The 14,583-nt window shown below is 45.0% G+C and overlaps 1 protein-coding gene across 2 annotated transcripts in view; it reads left to right on the forward strand.

The window, feature by feature from the left end:
* Positions 1-1,824: 1,824 nt before the first annotated feature.
* The window catches only part of LOC129842252 (protein bassoon-like), a 119,576-nt gene continuing 106,817 nt past the window's right edge, over positions 1,825-14,583 (forward strand). For both annotated transcript variants that reach the window (XM_055910733.1, XM_055910740.1), the window contains exons 1-2: positions 1,825-2,144; positions 13,338-13,719. In XM_055910733.1, coding sequence (XP_055766708.1) covers positions 1,966-2,144; positions 13,338-13,719 — 561 coding nt within the window. In that variant the 5' untranslated portion in view covers positions 1,825-1,965. The remainder of the gene's footprint in view (positions 2,145-13,337; positions 13,720-14,583) is intronic.

Raw genomic sequence — 14,583 nt, forward strand, 5'->3', positions numbered from 1 at the left:
CCATGGTCAGCAAGGCCTCTCGCCACATGGGTTCATTCCAATGTAGTGTCACTTTGGAGACGTTTAGGCACATTGTAATACCTAGCATTATACATAGACCTACAACCAGGAAGACATAATCCAAGTTAGCCTCAATCTTAGCTTTGGTCAAGTCAGCACAACTCAACATTATGAAGTAAAAAACCCACTCCGGTTGTTATTGAAAAAATTTTTTTAGGGCCAAAGTGTTATTATGAATGTTGAGTGTATGTATTAAATAGGGCTTGTTCCGGTGTACTGGTTTCTTCTTCTAATCTTCCTTAACCCAATGGCATTGTCACACCACCATGATAGAGCTGGCCATGCACCCTGAAGATGTAGTGCTCTATGTAGGGAATAGGGTGTCATTTGGGACACAGATTCACCCAGAGCCAACAGTGCGTTGACATGACTACATTGGAGTTGGCATTTTTTTTTCTCCATTATTTTAGGCAGGAAATGAATCGGGGCAGACGGTGGTATCCTAACCCAATGTTAACTTTTATGCCTTTCACAAATCCTAACCTTAACCTCACTGAAACTATACCTCATTTTAACCTTAACCTAAGTCTTGACCATATGCCTGTTTTCATTCTGCCCGTTGATTTCATTCTGCCACTGTGCTGCGTCTCTCCAACAGCACCCTGGAGAGGCGCGCAGGGCATGGACAAGCTAAATATTTTGCGCCCCTGCCTTTGGCAAACTGGGGACTGCTTATCACGAGGCACTCACCTAAATAGCCCTTATGCCACTGGGTGAGAGAAGTTATCATTGTTTATGGGCAGAATAATGTGAAGTGTTATGTGTTGTTGGTGGTGTGTCGGAAAATGCTGCCCTCTTCAAACTGCCGCTCCAGGCGGCTGCCTAATGGACTGGCCGACACTGCTCTACATGATTATTATTTACCACTTTTATCATTCATTTGAATTTAAGGTTAGGGTTAGCAGTGTGGTTAAGGTTAAGTTTCAAATCCAACTTTAAGATATATATTTTTTTTAAATAGGCAGGGTTTATGACTTTGTGGCTATAGAAGCTAGTGACAACCGGGTTTTTCGCAGGAGTGTGAATGAATGAGAGTGGTGCTGAGGGGAGAGATTGTAGATAGCATTATCAATGATGGAGTAGCCTTAGCTGCGGAGGAAATTACATCTGCTGGGTCCTGCAGAGCTGAGCACAGCGCCTGGAACTGATCAACAGTTAACTGATCAATAGTCACAGAAACAGTGGCCAGAAAGGACAGACAGGGGTACTGGAAGGGACAGGGCGGCTGGCTAACACCCAAATAGCACCCTATTCTCTATATAGTTTACTACTTTTGATTAGAGCCCTATGGGCCCTGGTCAAAAGAAGTGCACTAAATAGGGAATAGGGTGCCATTTTGGATGCATGATCTGTCTAGTGCCCTTTGAGACTGTAGCCTTTTAACGAGGAAGAGAACGTGCAGGCTTCATAGAAGATTTGGTTTGTTCTATTTAGTGGTCATTATTTTCAATCCATCTCAGTGCTTTAGAGCATAACAGGTTGTACAACCTGGAGAGCACCACTCTAATTGGTCCACTGTTAGAGAGACACGCCTCTCCATGGAGCATAGTAGGCATATTAACAAACACTACGCCTACGTAACATGCAGTGGGAAATGGAGATGAATGACAGTTTCGTGTTTAAATTGCTTCTATATTGGAAAATGTCATGTTTTTCATGCGGTTCAAGTGTCTTGGCAGGCGACACAAACGAGGACTTAAGGGCACGCGCCCGTACGCGCTCACTCCCTTTTGCGTCAGCGCGCGTCCTCTGTCTTTCCGTCAGTGCTCGTGCTCCGTGCAGGAAACAGAATTATAGGTGATGATGGCGGAAGGGGAGCAGCGTTGAGTTTCCTCTGAGTTTTTTATTCTAACTGTAGAACCCTCTACAACTTCGTTTCTCTCCTCCGAATCATCTTCAGAGACGATGGGGAACGAAGGCAGCATCGAGGGAGAGGGCCAGCCGGGACAGCCCGGCTCTACTGTCCCTTCCCCGGGGGCTCCGACTTCCATTTCAGCACCAGCAGGCTCTGGACAGCTCATCAAGCCCAGCAATGGTGCGCCAACGGGAGGGACGGGGGCCGGAGCCGGCCCGGGGATTAACAGGTACTATCTGGGACAGTTCTCTGCAGAACCGTGACAATAAAACAACAATGTTTCTGTTTCCAGGATATTTATTTATCGTGATGCATGTCATGTAGCGTAGCCTTTAGTGGACGATCAGCTATAGACTATAGTGGCCGTTTGTCAGAGTGTGGAGAAAATAGGCTACAGCTGGTGTTTTTAATTATTTATTTACAATATCGTTGTCAACACATATTGTCCATATAGGCTAGGTTATTCCTAGTTTTGCAATGTAGCCATTTGTTGAATAGGTTACTTGTACAAATGTGATGCAACAGTCATGCATAAATGGCTAAAATCTCACGTTAACAGGCGGGTAAGCTAAAGTAAGGCAGTCGGCTACTGTATAAGCTATAAAGAGAAGGTAGACATTTTAAATCATGAATGGTCACAGCTCTATACTGTATAATTATAGCGTGCGTAAGCATATTGTAGCCACCAAATTGAACATTTTCATTGATGAAGATTCCACGCCCGCTCTCGCACAGTGTGCGTGAGATTGGGCTATCAGGTTGTAGATATACTAGAGGGGCCATCTCTTTACGATGAAGCGAAACACCACCTTCATACTTTTTTTACATTCTCTTTTGGTGATCTCTAAAATATATCCCTTTTAGTAGATAAGGGATTCCATTGCTTTTTACACTTTGATTCCACGATGGGCGTGACGTGTGAGGAAAAGCAGCTGCAGTGACTGTGGTGGTCTTTTCACGTGACGTAGATTCAGAGAAAGATCAATTGTTTTTTCTCGTCAATTGACTACAACACCTGCTAAATAGCAGTCTAAAAGGCGACCGTTAGAACCTTAGTAGAAAATACAATCATCACTTCTTCAGTAGAGAATATTCCAATAGAAAAAGAAAAAACGATAGATTAGTAACATACTGTACTTTAGAGACGGGGTGATGGGATGAACGCATATTGAGTCAACGTGTTCCCATAACTCTTGAATAATTTCTATCGCCGCACCTTTTACATGGTCGGTTGCGCTGTTGGAGCACCATGTCGTAAATAAAACGTAAATATTTTCCCACGTATGAATGCAAAATAACGTTTGCATGCTACGTTCATGATTAATGTTACATCAACGCCGAATCTAGTGAATCATATGCCTCACGTGAAGAAGAAAAGTCGCTTTCCCTCCCCATGTGGTCTTTTGTCAATTGTATAATGTAGCCTAGCCTACTGTGTGTTTATTATTAATATTAATTTGCTACTCATTATTCATTTGTAACACACACACACACACACACACACACACACACACACACACACACACACACACACACACACACACACACACACACACACACACACACACACACACACACACACACACACACACACACACACACACACACAGGATGCTCAGCTGAAGACCTGTCTGTGTGTGTGTGTGTAAATAACTGTCAGACTGATGGTCTCTAACATCATTGTGACTGGATAACACAAGCTGAAGACCAGAATACCATCAGCAGATAGCGCTGCCTGTATTTTGCATGTAGTATGTACAGTATATAGGCTTATTTTGCCTGTATGTAAGCCTTGTCTGAGACAGAACACATAGGGTAGTGAAAGCCACCCCCCCACCCCCCACCCCCAAATAATATACTTTATATACAGTGCATTCAGAAAGTATTCAGACCCCTTCACTTTTTCAATATTTTGTTACATTACAGCTTTATTTTAAAATGTATAAAAATAAATAAACAATCCTCATCAATCTACACACAATACCCCAATGACAAAGTGAATACATTATTGTTTTCTTGCAAAAAAAATCTGATATCACAAAAAACTGATATAACAACCTGAGCAATCGGGGGAAAAGGGCCTTGGTCAGTGAGGTGACCAAGAACCCGATGGTCACTCTGACAGAGCTCCAGAGTTCCTCTGTGGAGATGGGAGGACCTTCCAGAAGGACAACCATCTCTGCAGCACTCCACCAATCAGGCCTTTATGGTAGAGTGGGCAGGCGGAAGCCACTCCTCAGTAAAAGGCACATGACAGCCCACTTTTTTTTAGGTGCCTAAAGGCACATGAGAAACAAGATTCTCTGGTCTGATGAAACCAAGATTGAACTCTTTGGCCTGAATGCCAAGTGTCACATATGGAGGAAACCTGGAACAATACCTACGGCGAAGCATGGTGGTGGCAGCATCATGCTGTGGGGATGTTTTTCAGTGGCAGGGACTGGGAGACTAGTTAGAATTGAGGAGAAGATGAACAGAGCAAAGTGCAGAGAGATCCTTGGTGAAAATATGCTCCAGAGCACTCAGGACCTCAGACTGGGTTGAAGGTTCACCTTCCAACAGTACAACGACCCTAAGCACACAGCCAAGACAACGCAGGAGTGGCTTCGGGACAAGTCTCTGAATGTCCTTGAGTGGCCCAGCCAGAGCCCGGACCTGAACCCGATCGAAGCTCTCCGGAGAGACCTGAAAATTGTTGTTCAGCGAAGCTTCCCATCAAACGTGACAGAGTAGGCCTCCCGGGTGGCGCAGTGGTCTAGAGCACTGCATCGCAGTGCTAGCTGCGCCACCAGAGTCTCTGGGTTCGCGCCCAGGCTCTGTCGCAACCGGCCATGACCGGGAGGTCCGTGGGGCGATGCACAATTGGCTTAGCGTCGTCCGGGTTAGGGAGGGTTTGGCCGGTAGGGATATCCTTGTCTCATCGCGCTCCAGCGACTCCTGTGGCGGGCCGGGCGCAGTGCGCGCTAACCGAGGGGGGCGGGTGCACGGTGTTTCCTCCGACACATTGGTGCGGCTGGCTTCCGGGTTGGAGGCGCGCTGTGTTAAGAAGCAGTTCGGCTTGGTTGGGTTGTGCTTCGGAGGACGCATGGCTTTCGACCTTCGTCTCTCCCGAGCCTGTACGGGAGTTGTAGCGATGAGACAAGATAGTAATTACTAGTGATTGGATACCACGAAAATTGGGGAGAAAAGGGGAGAATTTTTTTTAAATAAAAAAAAACAAAAAAAACGTGACAGAGCTTGAGAGGATCTGCAGAGAGGAATGAGAGAAACTCTCCAAATATAGGTGTGCCAAGCTTGTAGTGTCATACCCAAGAAGACTTGAGGCTGTAATCTCTGCCAAAGGTGCTTCAACAAAGTACTGAATAAATAATAATAAAGGTCTGAATACTTATGTAAATGTGATATTTTAGTTTGTTTATTTTCATTACGGAGCATTGTGTGTAGATAAATTAGGATTTTTTAGTTATTTTATATATTTTAGAACAAGGCTGTAACGTAACCAAATGTGTAAAAAGTCAAGGGGTCTGAATACTTTCCGAATGCACTGTATATACAGTACCAGTCAAAAGTTTGGACACACCTACTCATTGAAGTGTTTTATTTTATTTTTACTATTTTCTACATTGTAGAATAATAGTGAAGACAACAATGAAATAACACATGGAATCATGTAGTAACTTAAAAAGTGTTATACAAATCCAAATATATTTTAGATTCTTCAAAGTAGCCACCCTTTGCCTTGATGACAGCTTTGCACTCGCTTGGAATTCTCTCAACTATCTTCACCTGGAATGCTTTTCCAACAATTTTGAAGGAGTTCCCACATATGCTGAGCACTTGTTGGCTGCTTTTTCTTCACTCTGCGGTCCAACTCATCCCAAACCATCTCAATTGGGTTGAGGTCGGGTGATTGTGGAGGCCTGTTCATCTGATGCAGCACTCCATCCCTCTGCTTCTTTGTCAAATAGCCCTTACACAGCCTGGAGGTGTGTTAGGTCATTGTCCTGTTGAAAAACAAATGATAGTCCCACTAAGCGCACACCAGATGGGATGGTGTATCCCTGCAGAATGCTGTGGTAGCCATGCTGGTTATGTGTGCCTTGAGTTCTAAATAAATCCCAGACAGTGTCATCAGCAAAGCACCCCCACACCATAACACCTCCTCCTCCATGCTTCACGGTTGGAACTACACATGCGGAGATCATCCGTTCACCTAAGACACGGCGGTTGAAACCAATCATCGCACATTTGGACTCATTAGACCAAATGACAGATTTCCACTGGTCTAATGTCCATTGCTTGTGTTTCTTGGCCCAAGCAAGTCTCTTCTTATTATTGGCGTCCTTTAGTAATGTTTTTTTGCAGTAGTTTGACAATGAAGGCCTGATTCACACAGTCTCCTCTGAACAGTTGATGTTGAGATGTATCTGTTACTTCAACTCTGTGAAGCATTTGTTTGGGCTGCAATCTGAGGTGCAGTTAACTCTAATGAAAAAATCCTCTGCAGCAGAGGTAACTCTGGGTCTTTCTTTCCTGTGGCGGTCCTCATGCGAGCCAGTTTCATCATAGTGCTTGATGGTTTTTGCGACTGCACTTGAAGAAAACACTTGGTCTTTTACCAAATAGGGCTATCTTCTGTATATCACCTCTACCTTGTCACAACACAACTGATTGGCTCAAACGCATTAAGAAGGAAAGAAATTCCACAAATTAACTTTTAACAAGGCATACCTGTTAATTGAAATGCATTCCAGGTGAATGCCCCATGAAGCTGGTTGAGAGAATGCCAAGAGTTTGCAAAGCTGTCATCAAGGCAAAAAGTGGCTACTTTGAAGAATCTCAAATACAAAATATATTTTGATTTGTTTTACACCTTTTTGGTTACTACATGATTCCATATGTGTTATTTCATAGTTGTGATGTCTTCACTATTATTCTACAATGTAGAAAATAGGAAAAATAAAGAAAAACCTTTGAATGAGTAGGCATGTCCAAACTTTTGACCGGTACTGTGTGTATATGTGTGTGTATATATATATATATATATATTCTATATAAAGGTGTGTGTATATATATATATATATATATATATATATATATATATATATATATATATATATATATATATATATATATGTGTGTGTGTAATATATATACTGTATATATATATATATATATGTGTGTGTATATATGTATGTATGTATGTATGTATGTATGTATGTATGTGTGTGTGTGTGGACACGCCTTCAAATTAGTGGATTTGGCTATTTCAGCCACACCCATTGCTGACAGGTTTATTAAATAAAGCACATATTCATGCAATCTCCATAGACAAACATTGGCAATAGAATGGCCTTATTGAAGAGCTCAGTGACTTTCAATGTAGCACCGTTGTAGGATGCCACCTTTCCAGTTCTTAAAATTGTCTTTCTTTTGAAGTGGAATGTCTCGGAGCAACAACGGCTCAGCAGCGAAGTGGTAGCCCACACAAGTTCACAGAACAGGACTGCCGAGTGCTGAAGCGCGTAGCACGTAAAAATCATCTCTCAGTTGCAACACTCACTACCAAACTGCCTCTGGAAGCAACCTCAGCACAAGAACTGTTCGTCGGGAGATTAATGAAATGGACTTAATGAAATCGCCTTTGGACTCTGGAGCAGTGGAAACACGTTCTCTGGAGTGATGAATCACGCTTCACTATCTGGCAGTCCGACGGACAAATCTGGGTCGGACAGATGCCAGGAGAACACTACCTGCCCCAATGCATAGTGCCACCTGTAAAGTTTGGTGGAGGAGGAATAATGGTCTGGGGCTGTTTTTCATGGTTTGGGTTAGGCCCCTTAGTTCCAGTTAAGGGAAATCTTAACGCTACAGCATAACATGACATTTTAGACGATTCTGTGCTTCCAGCTTTGTGGCGACAGTTTGGGGAAGGCCCTTTCCTGTTTCAGCAAGACAATGCCCCCGTGTACGAACCGTGGTTCATACAGAAAGGGTTTGTGCAGATCGGTGTGGAAGAACTTGACTGGCCTGCACAGAGCTCTGACCTCAACCCCATCAAACACCTTTGGGATTAATTAAAACACAGACTAGGAGCCAGGCCTAATCACCCAACATCAGTGCCCGACCTCACTAATGCTCTTGTAGCTGAATGGAAGCAAGTCCCCGCAACAATTTTCCAACATCTAGTGCAAAGCCTTCCCAGAAGAGTGGAGGCTGTTATAGCAGAAACAGGGACCAACTCCATATTAATGCCCATGATTTTGAAGTGAGATGTTCGGCGAGCAGGTGTCCACATACTTTTTGTCGCAGTAGTGTGTAAATGTATATCATTTATATATGTGATTTTGGGGGAAACAAACAGCTAACTTTCTACAACTCTACACATTTTGCTATGGGGCAAAGAGAAAAATGTGCAGTTTTATAGCTAATGTCATGCTATTCTATATGCTTTGCCATGAGGCTGAGCGAAAATTTTGCTGTTTGAAAGCTAATTTCCTGCAATTCTCCACATATTGCCAGGGGGCAGAGAGAAACATTTTCAGTTTTATAGCTAATCTCATGCTATTCTACAGATTTTGCGATGAGGCTGAGAAAATTCTGCATTTTAAAGCAAATTTCCTGGTATTCTACACATCTTGCCATGAGGCTACAAGAAAATGTTGCCTTTTTACTGCAAATCTCCTGTAATTATAACATTTTTGCCATGACTTATGACATGCTCAAATGCCATCTGGGGGGGGGGGGGGGGCTCCGGGGTATCCCCCTCAAAAATCCTATGGGCCCCTCCTTTCAGTGAAGTACACCCTTTGGATCACAGGAGGCTAGTCCAGGCGGTATGTATGCCTATTTTTGCATGTGTAGTAGGTGAATTCTGTGAGCGTCAATTCAGATTCCTCCTCGCATATCAGTGAATTTCTGTCTCTCTGGGTGGTGCTACATGTACATCACAAATCACCCAGCCTGTGACAACCACAGATGGGTTGACGGGTTGGTGCTGTTCGCTCTGCATTTTCCCGTGGCTATGTTTTATGGTGATATCTCAGCCAATAGCCCATGGCAAATCAATCGGTGCGAGACTGCAACATATATGTGTGTAGCCGTCTCTCTGGAGAGAGAGGAAAGGAGAGAGGTAGGGAGAGAGGGCGAGAGAGATAGAAACCCATTACCATGTTTCATTAAAAAAGCCCAGTAGGTGGTTTTACAGGCTCATTGCTATCTTCGTCTCACATTCCCGACAAACTGCCTAACAGAGGTGAGACCTAAATCCATGTCCCATATAGCCCCCTATTCCCTATATAGTGCACTACTTCTGACCAGGGCCCATAGAGAATATAGGGAATAGGGTGCCATTTGGGATGCAAACCATGTGTGTGTGGTGACTGAGCCACTGAAGTTGATTGTCAACGTTTTCACACCTAGGTCTTCATCAGACGCGATGAGGGTGGAAAATGCCAATGAAGCACATGGGAGCATAGATTGCACTATGCAGAATGTATTTTTCATTTAGCTGAACATCTGGTCATGTTAAGCAGTAGTCGTAGAAATGGCCTAGAGAAAAAACAGAGGTCTATGATATGAACCCAAGCACTCCAAGCTGTAGCTGCCAGACAACCACGTGTCTCTAGGCTTACTCAGACACCCCTCCACAAGGCCCACGGGAGTAGCTGTTGGTAATCAGCATTTGTATCCTTTGCATCCCAAATGGTGCCCTTATTCCCTATGTAGTGCACTACTTTTGACCAGGGCCCAATAAAGGGAACAGGGGGCCATTTGTGATAAACATACAAGCTCTTCCCTACCGTTATTTATCCTTTGTGACGTTTCACCTCGTCTCTGAATGATCCGTGGTGTTGTTTCCACAGTAAAAAGAGCATCAGTGGTTGACTTGATCATGCTGATAGTGATGATAGGTGGTGGCTGTATCATAAATGCCTATGTATGTACTCCCAGTTTACTGCCATGGAGTCTCACAAACATACAGTACACGGATATTTGGAACGGAGAGCATTCACAATACTGAACATGTTGTACCCACGTATTACGTTCACATCGAGACCTTCACTCTTACGTTCCTACTTATCGCTCTTTCTGGTGCACACACACAACATTTGAGTAGGAATGTCAAGCGGTGTCTTTGAGTGTCTTTGTTAAACAAATGCGCGCACACACACACACACACACACACACACACACACACACACACACACACACACACACACACACACACACACACATACACACAGAGAGAGAGAAACAATCTAATTCTCACTCTCAGCTGGCTAGACATTTCCCTTCCAGTAGAAGACAGAGGGGATGATGTAAATCTATGAACAAACTAAGAAACTCTCTGGGGTGTGAGATTTTCTCCAGACTATTACCTCTATCAGGAGAAAGATGGGAGGGAGTCAGAGAAACCCGGTCTGCATCTCAACCGGCACACTATTCCCCATATAGTTCCACTACTTTCAGCACCTACGAGTCAAAAGGAGTGCACTATAAAGGGGAATAGGGTAACATTTGAGAGACACCCCAGCACCATCTCCTGCTGCTGAAATATTGAGTTCCCTGCCACTGACCATGTTCATAAAGGAAATGGTAATTGCCTGTCCATTTATTTCAATATATATTCCATATAGATTGGAATAATTCACTGCTAAAAGGTCCCACATGAAGCGCCATTAGTGAGCACAGCCCTGTGTTGGTGCTGAGGAGGTCAGCTCCGTCTGTCTCTTCACGGAGGAGCTCTGTGTGCTGAGTACAGCAGCTGGGGTTGTACCTCCGACAGTGTCTGAATATCTGTCTGTACCGGAATTGTGTCTTGGTCAATTTTCTCCGTGGCTCAGTCGGTAGAGCGTGGCGCTTGCGTCGCCTGGACTGTGGGTTCGATTCCCGCTGGGGCCACTCATACAAAAAAATGTATGCACGCATGATTGTAAAGTGCTTTGAATAGAAGTTTCTGCTAAATGGCCTATATGATTCTATTATTATCCGCGGTGAAAATGTGCAGCGAGGGTAGAGGCCTCCGTACTGAGAGGATACACTGCACACAGTGGATTCATTTGTAATGACTGAGAACATAGATATCTGTCTGTACTCAGAATATTGTGTTCTATAGTAGCCTTCACTGAAGGTAATTGCTGCACACACTGTACATCGGTGGGCCTACTGCAGATGCGTTGTCGAGCTGTGTATGTAAGCATTGGTATTTGGCACGGTGGTTCGGAGCCTAGCTCTCTCACTCTCACCGCACACCAACAAAAGGCTCTGCTTCCTACTCACTTCCACTGGCATCAGACTCAGAGCGACGCTTATCGGAGAGAGTTGCACCAAGCGTTTATACTTTTCACTCTGGGATAAAGCAAACCACCTGCCTTTCCTCTCATCGCTTAATAACAACAGATGCAAAAATCCCAAGGTGCTTTGCTTTCAACAGAGTGCTGTTCACTGGTGGATGTTTTGAAGAGGTGGATGGGGAGGTCTATCCCATAGAGCGCTGCTATCCCACTCGTGGCTCCCTGCCGTTATGTTTTAATGCCTGGTGTGTGTGTTTGTGATTGTTTGTCTAACGCCTGAGGTTTGGGCTTTGTCAGGACCACAAGGGATTCCACTCTACAAGCCTTTATTAGCATAACAATAGGTTTTTTAACCCAAATAAAACATATTAGTTGCCACCAAACATATTTTTTAATACTGCTTTATTTGACCCCTTTCCAAACTAGTTGCAGTTTGTTAGTAATAAAATTGTAAACGATGGAATGGAGAAATGCATTGGTTTCCGCGAGTTGAACGGTGATAGCTGATGGTCAGTATTACAACCATGCTGGTCACTCAATAGCAGAATGTGTGTATTTATTTTCTGTCGTTGGAAAGATGCAACGGTAGGGTCCAATTGGGATTACGACTGAGGTCTCCCTCACTTTGCCCAATGTAGAACAACAGGCTTGACGCTCTTCTAATAAGACACTTGACATCTCGTAGATGTATATTTGATGTAACCGGGAGCCTAGCTCAGCTCATTTTCATTCGGCTCATTATTACGGATTCTATTGTGGATACGGAACACTGCCAGGAAGACATTGTCGAGGAGACTTCTTGCCGAGCCTTTATAGTGCTAGTGTTTCTGTGAGCAGGTCTTCGGTGAACAGAACGATTCCTAGAGAGAGAGAGAGAGAGAGACAGGTGATTTGAGTTGCTTCACAACCGGCTGCTCTGCTCAGCCCGTCTTCAGTGACTCACTGTCACAAACAGTTCTATTTTCATTCTCCTCTTCCCTCATTTCCATCTCCTTCTCCCGCCCTGGAAGTGCTGCCGAACAGAGTCCTGACTACTGATGGAGACTCCTGGACTTTGAAGAAGACGCGAGCATCAAAACAAAGGCCTGCGTAGCGTTATTGTTCTCACAGGGAAGCGGAAAGCTAGGATTTCTATTTGAATTGCTGTAGCCAATCCATGGGCCGGTGTCTGCGGGGCAGAGAGGGCAGATTGGGAAAGAGAAAAAGAGACAAGAGGGGAAGTTGTTAGTGCTGCTAACGTCTGATTAAACCAACTTCTCATCTTTTCATTCCCCTCTCCATCAAGAGAGAGACATGGTGTTAAGTCCACAGAGACAATTCACCGGAAAGGCATTTTAAGGAACATAGGCGAATGCAATTTACTACCATACCCAAGACTCAATACTATCGAAACTTCTCATAGGCTGCAGACACCAGCACATTTATTCCATATAGACTCAACACAAACCACTACTTGAATTACATGTATGCATGCTTGATTCAGTACTCGGACTGCGGGGTTGGCGAGGTGTGTGTGTGTGATGGAGAGGGCGAGTGTTTGTTCAGTTGCCTACTTCTTCCTTCCATCTCCAGAGCTACTATACTGTAGGGGAAACTGAGGCTGTGCCTCAAATGGCACTCTATTCCCTATTTAGTGCACTATTTATGACCCGGGCTCTGGTCAAAAGTAGTGCACTATATAGGGAATAGGGTGCCATGTGAGACTCAGCCTGTCTTTTCCACTGCCAGGGGGTCAGAAGGCTGAAAACTGTGGGCGAGGAAGAGGAAGCAGTGAAGCAGAAAGGGAAAAAAACATTCACCGCTCTTTGAAGGAACCAAACGCTGTTCTCCTCTTATCTCACCAAGAGAAAACAGTCCATTTCTCCAGCTCACACAGTCTTTCCTTTTTCGTGCCCATATTGGTATTGGCCAAAGCAAATTGGCAACTTGCAAGACCCTTTCATTCAGGATTCATGACCAAAGAAATACATGTGTTTAAATGTTGATACTTGTGATATTCAAAATCATTGCTCCCCGTTTAACACTTTGAGGTTTCAGTTCAATCTTTGACCCCAAAAAGGCCTGTTTTTCTGAGGTGTAACCTAACATCCTCTCGCGAGAGTCTAACGTGTGTCTGTCCTCCACAGCATCTCTGGAAGACCCCCCCAGACAGACCCTGGGTCCGGGCCCAAGGCGGGGGTCCAGACTGGGCCTGGGACGGGGGACCGCCTGGCCTCCCAGAGGGAGCAGCAGGGTCAGAGCCACGTTGCCCGCAAGAACCTCCAGGTGGACGTGGCTAGTAGCAGGACAGGACGGTCCCCATCGGTGTCCCCCGCCGTCACCCCCACCTCACCCTACTCCGTGCCCCAGATCGCCCCCATGCCCAGCAGCAAGCTCTGCCCCGTCTGTAAGACGGCCGACCTGACGGGCACCACAGAGGACAACCAGCCAAACTGCAGCACCTGCACCCAGTGCCGATCCACGGTGTGCAACCAGTGTGGCTTCAACCCCAACCCGCACCTCACCGAGGTAGGACCTGCTTCTGATCGGCTGTGTGGAACTGTTAGGGGGGGAATATATATTTAAAACAAAGTTATAGACCTGTTTAACAGTTATACAAGATATTGTTTGTGTATCATCATATTTCACAATGCCTGATGAGTTTGGGTCAGGACCTCAGGAACAGAGAATGCGGTCCGGTTTAGAGAATGCGGTCCGGTTTAGAGAATGCGGTCCGGTTTAGAGAATGTGGTAAGGGTTGTTGAATGTGGTTAGAGACGGTGGTCCAGGTTATAACAGAGTCATTTGGTCAGGTTGGTTGGTTTTTATAGAGTCAGTGAGTCAGGAAGTCAGTGTCTGCATCCCAAATGGCACCCTATTCCCTAACTAGTGCACTACTTTTGCCCAGAGCCCTATGGGCAATTCAGTGAGTCAGTGTTCCAGAGAGAAGATAATGCAGGTGGGGTGATGGTGATGAATCCTCCAGTGGCGAGGACCAAGGCCTGTTGGGAGGGCCAGGTAAGGGCCAAGGTAAATAACCCACAGGAAGGTAATTAATCCTGGGACTGTGACTGGCCATCCACTGGGCACTGACCCAGGACCAGCTCCAACCACACTACTCACTGGCCCTCTGGAGATGCAGCAATGTGTCTGTGACTGAATGGGAGAGAGAGTGTGTGTGTGTGTGTGTGTGTGTGTGTGTGTGTGTGTGTGTGTGTGTGTGTGTGTGATGAGACAGAGAGTGTGTACTGTACTGTACTGTATATGAGATGAACATATATTGGAGTGAGTGTGTGCAAATAAGAGTGGACAAGAGATAGAGATGAGATGCCCCAGGCTTGAAATGGGAAAGAGAGGAGAGAATGAGAGGATACATGAGGAGGGGAGGAGAGA

This window comes from Salvelinus fontinalis, chromosome 3 (genome assembly GCF_029448725.1).
Source record: "Salvelinus fontinalis isolate EN_2023a chromosome 3, ASM2944872v1, whole genome shotgun sequence".
Taxonomy (NCBI): domain Eukaryota; kingdom Metazoa; phylum Chordata; class Actinopteri; order Salmoniformes; family Salmonidae; genus Salvelinus; species Salvelinus fontinalis.